At 53.1% G+C, this 17,500-nt stretch overlaps 1 protein-coding gene across 1 annotated transcript in view; it reads right to left on the minus strand.

Annotated features, from left to right (window-relative positions):
- Positions 1 to 17,500, minus strand: part of LOC132385578 (zinc finger protein Aiolos-like) — a 316,982-nt gene that overhangs the window by 50,845 nt on the left and 248,637 nt on the right. Inside the window, exon 3 of the mRNA XM_059957744.1 lies at positions 5,571 to 5,693. Within this exon, the coding sequence (XP_059813727.1) occupies positions 5,571 to 5,693 (123 nt within the window). The remainder of the gene's footprint in view (positions 1 to 5,570; positions 5,694 to 17,500) is intronic.

Here is a 17,500-nt window from a genome sequence, read left to right on the forward strand (position 1 = left end):
AGCGAACACTTACGCAATCAAATGCTTTGTGTTTTTATATTTGCAATTAATTTAGATCACTTTGTGGAGATCTGTTTTCACTTTGGCATGAAAGAGTCTTTTTCTGTTGATCGGTGTTTTAAAAAAAAGACAAACTAAACCAACTGCGATTCAATGTTGTAAAACAATAAAACAGGAAAACATCCGGGGAGAGTGGCAGGTGGATGGGGGCGGTGTGAATACTTTTTACGGGCACCGACAGTCCCTAATACAAAGTGGACAAGTCACCTTATGAAATGAAAGGCTGGACAGACTGGGTGTCAAATTCGATATAAGGAGTAGTTTTATTCTGACGCAGGCATTGAAACACACAGTGAGATGCGTCGCTTGTACAGTCTGCGGACGTGCTGGCGGCTGCCCGCAAGGCACCAACATAGCATGTTCACAACTGAGTAAACCTCCCCCTTGTTCAATCAAAGGCTATGATGAAATACAGTCTGTCTCCTGAGGAAGGGTCTCGGCCTGAAACATTGTTCGTTCGATCCCAGAGATGCTGCCTGACCTGCTGAGTCCCTTTTGTGTGTTACTCTGGATTTCCAGCATCTGTAGGATAGTGTGTGTGTGTCTGTGTGTCTGTGATGTGTGTGTGTGTGTCTGTGTGTGTGTGTGTGTGTGTGTGTCTGTGTGTGTGTGTGTGTGTGTGTGTCTGTGTGTCTGTGTGTGTGTGTGGGTGTGTCTGTGTGTGTGTGTGTGTGTGTGTGTGTGTGGGTGTGTCTGTGTGAGAGTGTGTGTGTGTGTCTGTGTGAGTGTGTGTGAGTGTGTATGTCTGTGAGTGTGTGTGTGTGTCTGTGTGTGTGTGTCTGTGTGTCTGTGTGTGTGTGTGCGTCTGTGTGTGTGTGTGTGTGGGTGTGTCTGTGTCTGTGTGAGAGTGTGTGTGTGTGTGTCTGTGTGTGTGTATGTCTGTGAGTGTGTGTGTGTGTGTGTCTGTGTGTCTGTGTGAGTGTGTGTGTGGCTGTGTGAGTGTGTGTGTGTGTTGATTGCTCTGGATTTCCAGCACCTGCAGAATCTCTTGTGTTTGTGACACAGCTTTCTCTTTTTAGCTAACGAATTCTAGCTAACTAATTTCTACCTGAATTCTAGAATTTCTAGCTAACGAATAGATGTCCTGAAAATGACCCTGGGCTACAATCAAAATAAAATCATTACTTCTGTAATCAATATTTCTGAAAGCACAATGGCTAATTTATTGTTTCCACAAAATACCAGAAAATATTTAAAAACACAAATACATCTTCGTTTTGCGAAGTGATTGTGATCTGCCATAAATAAGAATTCATTACTCATTTTTAAAATCCTGCCTCATACATGGAATTTCAGAAACAAACAGACGAACAAGAGAAAGGAAGAGGTCAGAATATTCAAGCTGACCGTACAGAAAGAATGAACAGTGTGTATGACGAGCTTTTCCCTGAATTAGTACACATGACCTCCTCACCATCGACATGAAACACTGTCGCAGGAGAGCAGCCTCCATCATCGGGAACCCCCACCTCCCAGGACACGCTTTCCTCTCACTGCTGACATCAGGAAGGAGGTTCAGGAGCCTCAGGTCCCACACCACCAGGTTCAGGAACAGTTATTACCCCTCAACCATCAGGAAGGAGGTACAGGAGCCTCAGTTCCCACACCACCAGGTTCAGGAACAGTTATTACGCCTCAACCATCAGGAAGGAGGTACCGTAGCCTCAGTTCCCACACCACCAGGTTCAGGGACAGTTATTACCCCTCAACCATCAGGAAGGAGGTACAGGAGCCTCAGGACGCACACCACCAGGTTCAGGGACAGTTATTACCCCCTCAACCATCAGGAAGGAGGTACAGGAGCCTCAGGACCCCCACCACTAGGTTCAGGAACAGTTATTACCCCTCAACCGTCAGGAAGGAGGTACAGGATCCTCAGGACCCACACCACCAGGTTCAGGAACAGTTATTACCCCCTCAACCATCAGGAAGGAGGTACAGCAGCCTCAGGACCCACACCACCAGGTTCAGGAACAGTTATTACCCCTCAACCGTCAGGAAGGAGGTACAGGAGCCTCAGGACCCACACCACCAGGTTCAGGAACAGTTATTACCCCTCAACCGTCAGGAAGGAGGTACAGGAGCCTCAGGTCCCACACCACTGGGTTCAGGAACAGTCATGACCCCTCAACATTCAGGCTCGTGAAATAAAGGGGGATAACACTGCACTCACTAAGCCCCATCTTTGAAACGTTGCAGCAGCTAAAAGATCTCCCTTTACCTCATCTCCTGGTCATTTATTGCTATTTACTTGCGTTTGTATTTTGCACAGTCTGCACTCTGCTTGATTTTTAACTGGTATAGTTACTATCCATATACAGACTTATTGAGTACGCCCACAAGAAAATGAATCTCAGGTTTGTACATGGTGGCGTATATGTACTTTGATAATGAAACGCACTTTGGCCACATCAATAAACAGACAATTTCAATTCTTAGTCCAGTGACTGTGCCACAAATGCTCGATATAATTTACCCCTCCTGTTTATATTCTGGGCCTTAACGTTCTTCCAGGAGCCAAAGAGGGAGAGTCTTAATTGCACGATTTCAGTTTATATTAGAGAAACAAAGACACAGACATAGCAGTCTGAGGAAAGAGCTGACGTGCTAACAAAGAATCATAACAATCAGATGAAGAAATTCCTTAGATAGAGATGAATAGGCTCCACAATCGTGCCATTCGCCAACGCAGAACGCTTTACGGTACCAGCGACCCGGGTCCAAATCCCACCGCTGCCTGTGCGGAGTTTGCACGTTCTCCTCTCTCCTCTCTCCCCCCCTCCCCCCGTGAACGCGCGGGTTTTCCTCCCCACGGCTGGTGGCTTAACCGGTCGCTGTAAGTGACTCCGTGCTCATCCTCCCAATCGATCAGGCCGTCGCTGAACACGACCACACGACCGAGGTGACCGGCCCAACGCTGAGCCAAGATGACAAATGAGGAAGTGGATCAGCTGCCCTCCGGAGGGGGGGGGGGGGCTGTAAGCACCCTGACTCTCTCTGGTCCGGCGGGGAACAGCAACGAGGAGTCCTGCACCCGGACATCTCCTGCAGATTCCTTGCGGCCCCAAACGCCCGCAGCGGAACGGGACGGCAGGGATGTACCACACCGCTTTCCGCCGGTGAGCGTGGAAGACACGCGAGTTTGTTACAAAAGAAAAAGAAGTACTGAGTACCGGGAAAACGAGCGTGGGTTTCCAACAGCCTCCACTTGAGCTAGCTGCGCGACTGGAAACACCCCTTTCGTTTGAGGGCAGGACTTCATCGGGCTAATGAGTAATTAACAATCAGGTTCTGACATTTACAAATACCGAAATTGTGTCAAACTGGCAGTACAGTAAATCTGACACCACTCTTACAGTAAAGCAAGATTAATGACAGCATTCCCTGCGCTTGAGAAAGCGCGAGTACGACGAGTCACAGAGGAAGACACGGCTCGGGAGCAGGCCCTTCGGCCCGTCGGGTCCATGCTGAAACCGCCTCAACTGCCCCGACTCCCGCACTGCCCTCCGTTTTCCCCTACTATGTACCATCCGAACTTCTGTCATATGTTGAAATCGAGCCGGCGTGCATCAGCTGTGCTGGCAGCTCCTTCCACACTCCCTCCCGCCCCCCCTGTCTTCCCTTAACCTTTCACCCTTAACCCATGACCTCAGGTTGTAGTCCCACACCCCCTCCTCCCAACCTCAGTGGAAAAATCCCTGCTTGCATTTACCCTGTCTATACTGCTCATAACTTTGTATACAGTACCTCTGTCAAATCTCCCCCTCGCTCGCCCACGTTCTGGAGAATCCCCCCCCCACCCCTCCCCGCTAACCTCGTCAATCTGTCCTTATACCCTCCAGACCTTCCCAAAAGTCCGGGTAGATTTTCCCTGCGCTCTGTCAACCGTCTTCACACCTTCCCTGCGGGTGGGCGGCCAGAACTGCGCACGGTTCTCGGAATGGGACCTCCCCAACGTATTTCATACAGCTTCAACACAACACCCCAATCTCTCGTCCTCAGCACCCCGATCTGTGCAGGCCAGAGCGCCAAAAGCTGTCTTCACGACCCTGTCTACCTACGACGCGGCTTTTAACGGGTTAAGTGCCCGCGTCCCCGGATCCCCTTGCTCTCCCACCCACCTCTCGGCCCCGGTCTCACGGTCATCCATGCATGTCGACCGTATGTTCGCATGTTACACAGCACAGGGCTTTATGGACACTGCATGTTATCTGCACACCGACATCTCCTTCACAGTCACAATCAAGATCACTGACAGATACCGTGAAACTTAACTGTGCAGCAGGACAAATACAAACAGAAACAAACTTAAAAACCAGAAAGGGGGGGGGGGGGGGAAGAGAAGGATTTCGGTCAGCAGACGTATCAGAGAGTTAAATTAAAAAGTTCTGCAAAAACAGAAATAATTTAAAAAGATGTCGTGAGGTGGGGCTCACGGGTTCGGATGGCGGAGGGGAAGGAGATGAGTGAGTGAGTGAGTGCCTCCGGGGCTCCTGTACCCCCCCCTCCTCCCCTCCCCGACGGTAACAACGAGAAGTGGGAATGCCCTGCTGGCGCTGGGGAGACTCAGGTGAGGGCAATGAGATGGGGGCCGTGCCTGTCCTGTAGCGTCTGGTGGACTGGGCGGGGGGGGGGGGGTGGGGGTAGGGGTAGGGGGGGTAGGGCCAGACGCCGGAGGGAGCCCTGAGCACCGCGCCCCTGGACTTACAGAGAGTGGGCCGCCGTTTCACTTTTGAAACCCCCCCCCCCCCGCCCCCCTTGAGGGCAATGAGATGGGGGCCGTGCCTGTCCTGTAGCGTCTGGTGGACTGGGCGGGGGGGGGGGGGTGGGGGTAGGGGTAGGGGGGGGTAGGGCCAGACGCCGGAGGGAGCCCTGAGCACCGCGCCCCTGGACTTACAGAGAGTGGGCCGCCGTTTCACTTTTGAAACCCCCCCCCCCCCGCCCCCCTTGAGGGCAATGAGATGGGGACCGTGCCTGTCCTGTAGCGTCTGGTGGACTGGGCGGGGGGGGGGGTGGGGGTAGGGGTAGGGGGGGTAGGGCCAGACGCCGGAGGGAGCCCTGAGCACCGCGCCCCTGGACTTACAGAGAGTGGGCCGCCGTTTCACTTTTGAAACCCCCCCCCCCGCCCCCCTTGCAGGGGTTTCCTGTCACCGTCGGACATGACGGACACCCAGCGGATAACTCTGCGGACTGTCACACAAGCAGGTAAGTGAAGAGCGGTAACTTTCCCGTTCACCCAAACCCGTGACACAACCGACACCCCTCTGCAAAAAAAAAAAACAGACCGGACTCTCGGGAACTTCTCAAACTTCGACCTCAAAAGTTTTCTCCCACTGTCATCCGAGCCACGCTGGCGAAGACTGCCCACTCGGGAAGGGAATAATAATCATAATAATCATAAAATCCCGGCGACTTAAATGAAATAAAAACACACTGCCTGTCACAGAGTCCTCAGCATTCTCCGCAGGAACTGGTGGGCGTCTGAAAGCCTGCTTGCTTATGACACTCACCGATGAACTTCTGCGGCATGGAGCTCTTTCTCTTGGCTACGTTGCTGGCGAGTCTGTCCAGTACCAGGGCTCGCTCCGATCCCATCTCTGTCTTCAGGCTCTGCGGCTGAAACCCCTCGCTCTCTGACAAAACGATCAGCAGAGAGAGAGAGAGAGAGAGAGGAAAAATATGATTAACAGAGGTTTCACCGCTGGGGCGGAGTTTGTGGGGGACAGGTAGAAGGAAGTTGACGTAAAATAACTCGCCAACCCTTTGAGGGTACCGGCAAGGACCAGCAAACGGGCACGGAGAGAGAGAGAGAGAGAGAGAGAGGTTTTGCGGTTGCCAGTGTTAAAGTGGAGACTGACTGGTATCAGCACTATCATCGCTGGAGGAAATCAAACACACATAGTCGGGGCTGGGGGAGGGAAGAGAGAGAGAGAGAGAGAGAGAGAGACAGACGAATTGCTCACGAAGCAAAATATACTCTGTAACTCGGACTCAAACCCCCCCCCCCCACCCCCCACCCCCCATGAGATGCTCCGACTGCAAAGCTGAGGGAGTTCGCCGGGCCCAGCGAACAACACCAGAGCGACTGCTTGACAATCTGCGGAGAGCTGCCCTTCCGCGGCGGAAGCGCACGGTCCGAGAAATTACAGCACCAGGGGTGGTGGGCCGAAGGGCCGGCTCCCGGCCTGTCAGTCTGCAACCTCAAATCCGGTCTTTGAAGCTGGGAGTTCGTAAACCCGTACGGTAAAAGATGAAGGGTCAGGACGTTTGGCCCGCACCCAGTCTGCTCTGCCATCTCCCCTCCAAGCCACAATCATGGAAGATTATTAAGGGATCGGACACGCCGGAGGCAGGAAGCATGTTCCCGCTGATGGGTGAGCCCAGAACCAGAGGCCACAGTTTAAGAATAAGGGGGTAGGCCATTTAGAAGAGAGATGCGGAAAAAACTTTTTCACCCAGAGAGTGGTGGATCTGTGGAATGCTCTGCCCCAGAAGGCAGTGGAGGCCAAGTCTCTGGATGCATTCAAGAGAGAGTTAGATAGAGCTCTTATAGATAGCGGGGTCAAGGGATATGGGGAGAGGGAAGGAACTGGGTACTGATTGTGGATGATCAGCCATGATCGCAGTGAATGGTAGTGCTGGCTCGAAGGACCGAATGGCCTACTCCTGCACCTACTGCCTATTATTTAGAAAAATTACGGATTATATTCATTGACATGTAGGGTACTTCACAATGATAACTAACATAGATCTAATTCTATGTGGCATAATGTCAATATTAGTGCAATCTCAATATATCGGCATAATTTCAAAACTAGGACCAGAGGACACAGCTACAGTGGATGTGGAGAGGATGTTTCCAATAGTGGGGGGAGTCTAGGATCAGAAGACACAGATAGAGTGGATGTGGAGAGGATGTTTCCCATAGTGGGGGAGTCTAGGACCAAAGGACACAGATAGAGTGGATGTGGAGAGAATGTTTCCTATAGTGGGGGAGTCTAGGACCAAAGGACAGAGATAGAGTGGATGTGGAGAGTATGTTTCCTACAGTGGGAGAGTCTAGGACCTCAGATAGAGTGGATGTGGAGAGGATGTTTCCTATAGTGGGGGGAGTCTAGGACCAGAAGACACAGATAGAGTGGATGTGGAGAGGATGTTTCCTATAGTGGGGGAGTCTAGGACCAGAGGACACAGATAGAGTGGATGTGGAGAGGATGTTTCCTATACTGGGAGAGTCTAGGACCAGAGGACACAGATAGAGAGGATGTGGAGAGGATGTTTCCTATAGTGGGGGAGTCTAGGACCAGAGGACACAGATAGAGTGGGTGTGGAGAGGATGTTTCCCATAGTGGGGGAGTCTAGGACCAGAGGGCACAGATAGAGTGGATGTGGAGAGGATGTTTCCTATAGTGGGAGAGTCTAGGACCACAGATAGAGTGGATGTGGAGAGAATGTTACCTATAGTGGGAGAGTCTAGGACCACATTTAGAGTGGATGTGGAGAGGATGTTTCCTATAGTTGGGGGAGTCTAGGACCATAGGACACAGATACAGTGGATGTGGAGAGGATGTTTCCTACAGTGCGGGAGTCTAGGACCAGAGGACACAGACAGAGTGGATGTGGAGAGGATGTTTCCTATAGTGCGGGAGTCTAGGACCAGAGGAGACAGATAGAGTGGATGTGGAGAGGATGTTTCCTATAGTGGGGGGAGTCTAGGACCAGAAGACACAGATAGAATGGATGTGGAGAGGATGTTTCCTACAGTGGGGGAGTCTAGGACCAGAGGACACAGATACAGTGGATGTGGAGAGGATGTTTCCTATAGTGGGGGAGTCTAGGACCAGAGGACACAGATAGAGTGAATGTGGAGAGGATGTTTCCTATAGTGGGGGAGTCTAGGACCAGAGGACACAGATAGAGTGGATGTGGAGAGGATATTTCCTGTAGTGGGGGAGTCTAGGACCAGAGGACACAGATACAGTGGATGTGGAGAGGATGTTTCCCATAGTGGGGGAGTCTAGGACCAGAGGACACAGATAGAGTGGATGTGGAGAGAATGTTTCCTATAGTGGGGGTGTCTAGGACCAGAGGGCACAGATAGAGTGGATGTGGAGAGGATGTTTCCTACAGTGGGGGAGTCTATGAGCAGAGGACACAGATAGGGTGGATGTGGAGAGGATGTTTCCTATAGTGGGAGAGTCTAGGACCAGAGGACACAGATAGAGTGGATGTGGACAGGATGATTCCAAGAGTGGGGTAGTCTAGGACCAGAGGACACAGATAGAGTGGATGTGGAGAGGATGTTTCCTATAGTGGGGGAGCCTAGGACCAGAGGACATAGACAGAGTGGATGTGGAGAGGATGTTTCCTATAGTGGGGGAGTCTAGGACCAGAGGACACAGTTAGAGTGGATGTGGAGAGGATGTTTCCTATAGTGTGGGAGTCTAGGACCAGTGGACACAGATAGAGTTGATGTGAAGAGGATGTTTCCTATAGTGGGATATTCTAGGACCACAGATAGAGTGGATGTGGAGAGAATGTTTTCTATAGTGGGAGAGTCTAGGACCACAGATAGAGTGGATGTGGAGAGGATGTTTCCTATAGTGGGGGAGTCTAGGACCAGAGGACACAGATAGAGTGGGAGTGGAGAGGATGTTTCCCATAGTGGGGGAATCTAGGACCAGAGGGCACAGATAGAGTGGATGTGGAGAGGATGTTTCCTATGGTGCTAGAGTCTAGGTCCAGAGGACACAGATAGAGTGGATGTGGAGAGGTTGATTCCTATATTGGGGGAGTCTAGGACCAGAGGACACAGATAGAGTGGATGTGGAGAGGATGTTTACTATAGTGCGTGAGTCTAGGACCAGAGGACACAGATAGAGTGGATGTGGAGAGGATGTTTCCTATAGTGGGCGAGTCTAGGACCAGAGGACACAGATAGAGTGGATGTGGAGAGGATGTTTCCTATAGTGGGGGAGTCTAGGACCAGAACACAGATAGAGTGGGAGTGGAGAGGATGTTTCCCATAGTGGGGGAATCTAGGACCAGAGGACACAGATAGAGTGGATGTGGAGAGGATTTTTCCTATAGTGCTGGAGTCTAGGACCAGAGGGCACAGATAGAGTGGATGTGGAGAGGATGTTTCCTATAGCGGGGGAGTCTAGGACCAGAGGACACAGATTGAGTGGATGTGGAGAGGATGTTTCCTATAGTGGTGGAGTCTAGGAGCAGAGGACACGTATAGAGTGGATGTGGAGAGGATGTTTCCTATAGTGGGGGAGTCTAGGAGCAGAGGACACAGATAGTGTGGATGTGGAGAGGATGTTTCCTATAGTGGGGGAGTCTAGGACCAAAGGACAGAGATAGAGTGGATGTGGAGAGGATGTTTCCTACAGTGGGAGAGTCTAGGACCACAGATAGAGTGGATGTGGAGAGGATGTTTCCTATAGTGGGGGGAGTCTAGGATCAGAAGACACAGATAGAGTGGAAGTGGAGAGGTTGTTTCCTATAGTGGGGGAGTCTAGGACCAGAGGACACAGATAGAGTGGATGTGGAGAGGATGTTTCCCATAGTGGGAGAGTCTAGGACCACAGATAGAGTGGATGTGGAGAGAATGTTTCCTATAGTGGGGGAGTCTAGGACCAAAGGACAGAGATAGAGAGGATGTGGAGAGGATGTTTCCTATAGTGGGGGAGTCTAGGACCAGAGGACACAGATAGAGTGGATGTGGAGAGAATGTTACCTATAGTGGGAGAGTCTAGGACCACATTTAGAGTGGATGTGGAGAGGATGTTTCCTATAGTGGTGGAGTCTAGGACCAGAGGACTCGGATAGAGTGGATGTGGAGAGGATGTTTCCTATAGTGGGGGAGTCTAGGAGCAGAGGACACAGATAGAGTGGATGTGGAGAGGATATTTCCTATAATGGGGGAGTCTAGGAGCAGAGGACACAGATAGAGTGGATGTGGAGAGGATTTTTTCTATATTGGGAGAGTCTAGGACCAGAGGACACAGATAGAGAGGATGTGGAGAGGATGTTTCCTATAGTGGGGGAGTCTAGGACCAGAGGACACAGATAGAGTGGATGTGGAGAGAATGTTACCTATAGTGGGAGAGTCTAGGACCACATTTAGAGTGGATGTGGAGAGGATGTTTCCTATAGTTGGGGGAGTCTAGGACCAGAGGACACAGATACAGTGGATGTGGAGAGGATGTTTCCTACAGTGCGGGAGTCTAGGACCAGAGGACACAGACAGAGTGGATGTGGAGAGGATGTTTCCTATAGTGCGGGAGTCTAGGACCAGAGGAGACAGATAGAGTGGATGTGGAGAGGATGTTTCCTACAGTGCGGGAGTCTAGGACCAGAGGACACAGACAGAGTGGATGTGGAGAGGATGTTTCCTATAGTGCGGGAGTCTAGGACCAGAGGAGACAGATAGAGTGGATGTGGAGAGGATGTTTCCTATAGTGGGGGAGTCTAGGAGCAGAGGACACAGATAGAGTGGATGTGGAGAGGATATTTCCTATAATGGGGGAGTCTAGGAGCAGAGGACACAGATAGAGTGGATGTGGAGAGGATTTTTTCTATATTGGGAGAGTCTAGGACCAGAGGACACAGATAGAGAGGATGTGGAGAGGATGTTTCCTATAGTGGGGGAGTCTAGGACCAGAGGACACAGATAGAGTGGATGTGGAGAGAATGTTACCTATAGTGGGAGAGTCTAGGACCACATTTAGAGTGGATGTGGAGAGGATGTTTCCTATAGTTGGGGGAGTCTAGGACCAGAGGACACAGATACAGTGGATGTGGAGAGGATGTTTCCTACAGTGCGGGAGTCTAGGACCAGAGGACACAGACAGAGTGGATGTGGAGAGGATGTTTCCTATAGTGCGGGAGTCTAGGACCAGAGGAGACAGATAGAGTGGATGTGGAGAGGATGTTTCCTACAGTGCGGGAGTCTAGGACCAGAGGACACAGACAGAGTGGATGTGGAGAGGATGTTTCCTATAGTGCGGGAGTCTAGGACCAGAGGAGACAGATATAGTGGATGTGGAGAGGATGTTTCCTACAGTGCGGGAGTCTAGGTCCAGAGGACACAGATAGAGTGGATGTGGAGAGGATGTTTCCTATAGTGCGGGAGTCTAGGACCAGAGGACACAGATACAGTGGATGTGGAGAGGATGTTTCCTATAGTGCGGGAGTCTAGGTCCAGAGGACACAGATAGAGTGGATGTTGAAAGGTCTAGCGCAGGAAGCCATTTGAAGTCACCGACCTCGGCCCACTCCCCTTCAGATTCGAACATGCACCGCAGATTTTATTTAAAACGCAGCTCTGAGCTACAGCCCTCCTGAAAGCCTCGAATCACGGGCCAGACGATGCTGATTAAAATTCTTTTAGATGTCTGTTGTCTGTGTGGCTGTCGGGAGGTGTGAAATCTGTGCGTAGTTTCAGAGAAATGCATCGTGGACACACTGTAAATACGGAATTGTCCTTTGGTGTTTAGCACTTGAAACATCGGTTAGCTTGGGCCAGCATCTCATCACGATGCCAGCTGTATCTTGTTTTGTCAAATAAAGAGGCTGCTTCATATCTCCACTGACTTCATTCCCAAAATGACACAGCCCATTGGCAAATTTCTACGGACGTACCATGTCTTGTAACCGGATGGATCACCGTCTGGTATGGGGGGAGAGGGGGGAGTCTCCACACACGATGGAAACAAGCAGCAGAGAGTTGTGACCTCAGGCAGCTCCATCGTGTGTACCAGCCTCCCCAGCGTCCAGGACATCTTCAACGATCCGTGCCTTAAACAGGCAGCGTCCATCATTAAGGACCCCCACCACCCAGGACGTGCCCTCTTCTCATTGTTACACACTCAACGATTCAGGAACAGCTTCTTCCCCTCTGCCATCAGGGAGGAGGTACAGGAGCCTGAAGACACACACTCAACGATTCAGGAACAGCTTCTTCCCCTCTGCCATCAGGGAGGAGGTACAGGAGCCTGAAGACACACACTCAACGATTCAGGAACAGCTTCTTCCCCTCTGCCATCAGGGAGGAGGTATAGGAGCCTGAAGACACACACTCAACGATTCAGGAACAGCCTCTTCCCCTCTGCCATCAGGGAGTAGGTACAGGAACCTGAAGACACACACTCAACGATTGAGGAACAGCTTCTTCCCATCAGGGCAAACCGATTTCTAAATGTACAATGAACCTCTGAACGCTACCTCATTACTTTTTTCCCCCACTGCTTATTTAGCTTTTTAAATTTAAACTTCTTACCGAAATTCATAGCTTTTAAGTTTTATGCATTGCAACACACTCTACCGCACAACAACAGATTTCACGACCTGCGCCAGTGATATTAAACCTGATCTGCGATCATTGACAAAGAAGAGGGCATGATCTGGATGGTCGAGGACGTTTCCAGATGGCTGCCCCCTTTTGAAGGCAATGAGCGCCCATCCTAGGCACTGCAGGTAGACTGCCACAACCAGCCACTGAATCTGGCCCCGGAGCTCCACACGTGAAATAACGATGGCTGGACTGACGGGGCGTCGTGACAGCAGTCTCTGCCAGCGCCAACACAAGAGCTGGCCCTTGGCCTCATGAAGGGGTGGGGTGGGGAGGTCCACCCTCTCGTGTGTCCTCATCAACAGTGTTGAACTTGAGAGTTTTGGGAGTCTCATGGACCTTTCATTTCTAGAGGAGTAGAGTACAGGAGCAGGGATGTGATGTTGAGGCTCTGGTGAGGCCTCACCTGGAGTACTGTGCGCAGTTTTGGGCTCCTTATTCAAGAAAGGATGTGCTGACGTTGGAGAGGGTTCAGAGAAGTTTCACTAGAACGATTCCGGGAATGAGAGGGTTAACATATGAGGCCCGTTTGGCTGCTCTCGGACTGTACTCCTTGGAGTTTAGAAGAATGAGGGGTGGGGGGACCTCATAGAGACATGTCGGACGTTGAAAGGCATGGACAGAGTGGATGTGGCAAAGTCATTTCCCATGGTGAGGGGAGTCCAGGACGAGAGGACGTGACTCGAGGATCGCAGGGCGCCCGTTCAGAACTGAGATGCGGAAATGTTTTTCCGGCCAGAGGGCAGTGAATCTGTGGGATTCGTTGCCACGGGCGGCAGTGGAGGCCAAGTCTTCGGGTGTATTTAAGGCCGAGATAGATAGGTATCTGAGCAGTCAGGGCATCAAAGGTTATGGCGAGAAGGCGGGGGAGTGGGACCGAAGGGGAGATTGGATCAGCCGGTGGTGAAATGCCGGAGAAGCCTCGATGGGCCGAATGGGCTCCTGCTGCTTCGTCTTGTGGTCCTGATGGCTCCAACTGTGAAGATCACCAGAAGCCGCACATCGCATTGCTGCCACAAAATAACTCACTTCACCGCACGCACGCCGGTGACACTGCACCCGGTCCTGATGAATTCTCCGGCGCCAGTAAATCATGACATGTAGGAAGTAGGAACATGAGGTAAAAATATGCAGTGGTGGGTGGGGCCTTGAGTTAGGAAGTGGACTGTACGAGAAGGATTTGGGCGTCTCTGTCGACGTCTGGACGACGCACAGAAGGGATTAGGGAGGCTAACAGAAAGTTGGGCCGGGTAACGGGCTCAGTGGAGTTCAAGTCCAGCGACACTCTCGGTATAAATGCCCTCCTGAGTCCAACCTTGACCGCTGTGTACAACGCTGGTCTCCGCGTCGTGGGAGGGATGTGCAGGCACAGGAGAGAGTCCGGAGAAGGGCGACCAGACTCATCGCAGCTCTGAGCTGCGAAGAAAGATCGAAAGATTAAACTTTTTCAGCCTGAGTAGAGGTAGAATGAGAGGAGAGATGATGGAGGTGTTCCAAGATCATTCGGGGTGTCAGCAAGGAGGGTGCTGGCTGCTACTTCAGAATTAATCCACCGTCGAGGGCACGGGGGCCGTAGGCCGAGACTGGTTAAAGGGAGGTTTCAGACTGACATCAGGAAGCATTTCTCTACACGGCCGGGTTGTGGAGACGTGGAGCAAACCACCCAGCTGTGCCGTTTGAGAGCAGGACTTTACAGACTTACAGATCTCAACTCCAGGGTCACTTCAACAGGCGGTGTGAATGGGCTTTGGATGGGCTGAATGGCCTGTCCTCGCCAACGTCACATCCGCAGAGAGCCTCCCATTTTCAAGCTTCTGGTTTCAGCTCAGTGAGGAGGCCCGCCCGGCCACGGGGATGAACGTGCAGGCCGGGGGGACGGGAACTGAACCCGCTACCCCCCGCCGGCGCTGCGGAGTTTTACCCTAACCGATCGGCAACCGCGTCGGGGTGAGGACAGGGAAGGGAGGGAAAGACCAGGGAAGATAAAGAGACCGGCGGAGACTTCGTGCCTCACGCTCCGCGTTTTCGTTCGCTGTTTCTGTCTTCTCCCCTGTTGCGGTTTGCGCGATTCCTCCCTTGTGCGTGTTCGCGGTGGGGTGGGGGGGTGGAGGGAGGGTTCCAACAGGTCCCACGGTGTTTCTCCACTCCACCGTGGCTGGCCGAGGGGGAAGACGAACCTCGGGGCGGGGTGGAGGGGTGGGGGGGTTGTTGTGTACCGCAGGCGTGCTCCGGGGAGGGTTCCAACAGGTCCCACGGTGTTTCTCCACTCCACCGTGGCCGGCCGAGGGGGAAGACGAACCTCGGGGCGGGGTGGAGGGGTGGGGGGGTTGTTGTGTACCGCAGGCGTGCTCCGGGGAGGGTTCCAACAGGTCCCACGGTGTTTCTCCACTCCACCGTGGCTGGCCGAGGGGGAAGACGAACCTCGGGGCGGGGTGGAGGGGTGGGGGGGTTGTTGTGTACCGCAGGCGTGCTCCGGGGAGGGTTCCAACAGGTCCCACGGTGTTTCTCCACTCCACCGTGGCCGGCCGAGGGGGAAGACGAACCTCGGGGCGGGGTGGAGGGGTGGGGGGGTTGTTGTGTACCGCAGGCGTGCTCCGGGGAGGGTTCCAACAGGTCCCACGGTGTTTCTCCACTCCACCGTGGCCGGCCGAGGGGGAAGGCGAACCTCGGGGCGGGGTGGAGGGGTGGGGGGGTTGTTGTGTACCGCAGGCGTGCTCCGGGGAGGGTTCCAACAGGTCCCACGGTGTTTCTCCACTCCACCGTGGCCGGCCGAGGGGGAAGACGAACCTCGGGGCGGGGTGGAGGGGTGGGGGGGTTGTTGTGTACCGCAGGCGTGCTCCGGGGAGGGTTCCAACAGGTCCCACGGTGTTTCTCCACTCCACCGTGGCCGGCCGAGGGGGGAGACGAACCTCGGGGCGGGGTGGAGGGGTGGGGGGGTTGTTGTGTACCGCAGGCGTGCTCCGGGGAGGGTTCCAACAGGTCCCACGGTGTTTCTCCACTCCACCGTGGCCGGCCGAGGGGGAAGGCGAACCTCGGGGCGGGGTGGAGGGGTGGGGGGGTTGTTGTGTACCGCAGGCGTGCTCCGGGGAGGGTTCCAACAGGTCCCACGGTGTTTCTCCACTCCACCGTGGCCAGCCGAGGGGGAAGACGAAGGGGCTGTTGTGCTCCGGGCCTTTGAAACACGCAACAGGTCTCGAGGGGACACCCCCCCACCCACTCGTGGGTGCTGCTTCAGCGGCTGCGAGCCTCACCTTCCTCGCCAGTCGCCCGCCCGACCCCGCGGACGTCGAACGAGCAGGCCGAAGGAATCTGGCGCGTCCCCCGTCCACCAGTTTCATTGATGCTCCACCTGCCCGGGGGGCCTCGTTCGAGTCCGCGGACGGCGGCGCTCTGCCCTCTCCCACACTCAATGTCTGACTGCCTTCAGGCGGAGGTCAGTGTGCCAGAGCTCAATGGAAGATCTGAGGAGCAGGTGGTTAGCAACGTCAGAGGGGCTGTCTTGGGCCCAGCCTGTAGGTCCAATTACCAAGAAAGTACAGCAAGCGTCCAAGTCATAAGTGTACAAAGATTTGTTATGTCGTCTGAAACTCTGACGAGCTTCTATAGGTGTGTTGTGGAGATTATATTGACTCTGCTATGGAAACACCAATTCCCTTGGATGGAAAATCATACCAAAACTACAAAAAGTAATGGATATCGCCAAGTACATCACCAGTAAAGTTCTCCCCACCACTGAGCACATCTACAAGGAATGCTGTCCCAGAAAAACAGTATCCGTCATTAAGGACCCACACTGCCCTGGCCGTGCTCTCTTCTTGCTGCTGTCTTCATGAAGAAAGTACAGTTATTACCCCTCAACCATCAGGAAGGAGGTTCAGGAGCCTCAGGACCCACACCACCAGGTTCAGGAACAGTTATTACCCCTCAACCGTCAGGAAGGAGGTACAGGAGCCTCAGGACCCACACCACCAGGTTCAGTTACAGTTATTACCCCTCAACCATCAGGAAGGAGGTACAGGAGCCTCAGGACCCACACCACTAGGTTCAGGAACAGTTATTACCCCTCAAGCATCAGGAAGGAGGTACAGGAGCCTCAGGGCCCACACCACCAGGTTCAGGAACAGTTATTACGCCCTCAACCATCAGGAAGGAGGTTCAGGAGCCTCAGGGCCCACACCACCAGGTTCAGGAACAGTTATCACCCCTCAACCATCAGGAAGGAGGTACAGGAGCCTCAGGACCCACACCACCAGGTTCAGTTACAGTTATTACCCCTCAACCATCAGGAAGGAGGTACAGGAGCCTCAGGACCCACACCACCAGGTTCAGTTACAGTTATTACCCCTCAACCATCAGGAAGGAGGTACAGGAGCCTCAGGACCCACACCACTAGGTTCAGGAACAGTTATTACCCCTCAAGCATCAGGAAGGAGGTACAGGAGCCTCAGGACCCTCACCACCAGGTTCGGGAACAGTTATTACCACTCAACCGTCAGGAAGGAGGTACAGGAGCCTCAGGACCCACACCACCAGGTTCAGGAACAGTTATTACCCTCAACCATCAGGAAGGAGGTACAGGAGCCTCAGGACCCACTCCACCAGGTTCAGGGACAGTTATTACCCCCTCAACCGTCAGGAAGGAGGTACAGGAGCCTCAGGACCCACACCACCAGGTTCAGGAAGAGTTATTACCCCTCAACCATCAGGAAGGAGGTACAGGAGCCTCAGGACCCACACCACCAGGTTCAGAAACAGTTATTACCCCACAACCATCAGGAAGGAGGTACAGGAGCCTCAGGACCCACACCACCAGGTTCAGAAACAGTTATTACCCCACAACCATCAGGAAGGAGGTACAGGAGCCTCAGGACCCACACCACCAGGTTCAGAAACAGTTATTACCCCACAACCATCAGGAAGGAGGTACAGGAGCCTCAGGACCCACACCACCAGGTTCAGGGACAGTTATTACCCCTCAACCATCAGGAAGGAGGTACAGGAGCCTCAGGGCCCACACCACCAGGTTCAGGGACAGTTATTACCCCTCAACCATTAGGAAGGAGGTACAGGAGCCTCAGGACC

This window comes from Hypanus sabinus, assembly GCF_030144855.1.
Source record: "Hypanus sabinus isolate sHypSab1 chromosome X1 unlocalized genomic scaffold, sHypSab1.hap1 SUPER_X1_unloc_1, whole genome shotgun sequence".
NCBI classification, from domain to species: Eukaryota; Metazoa; Chordata; class Chondrichthyes; order Myliobatiformes; family Dasyatidae; genus Hypanus; species Hypanus sabinus.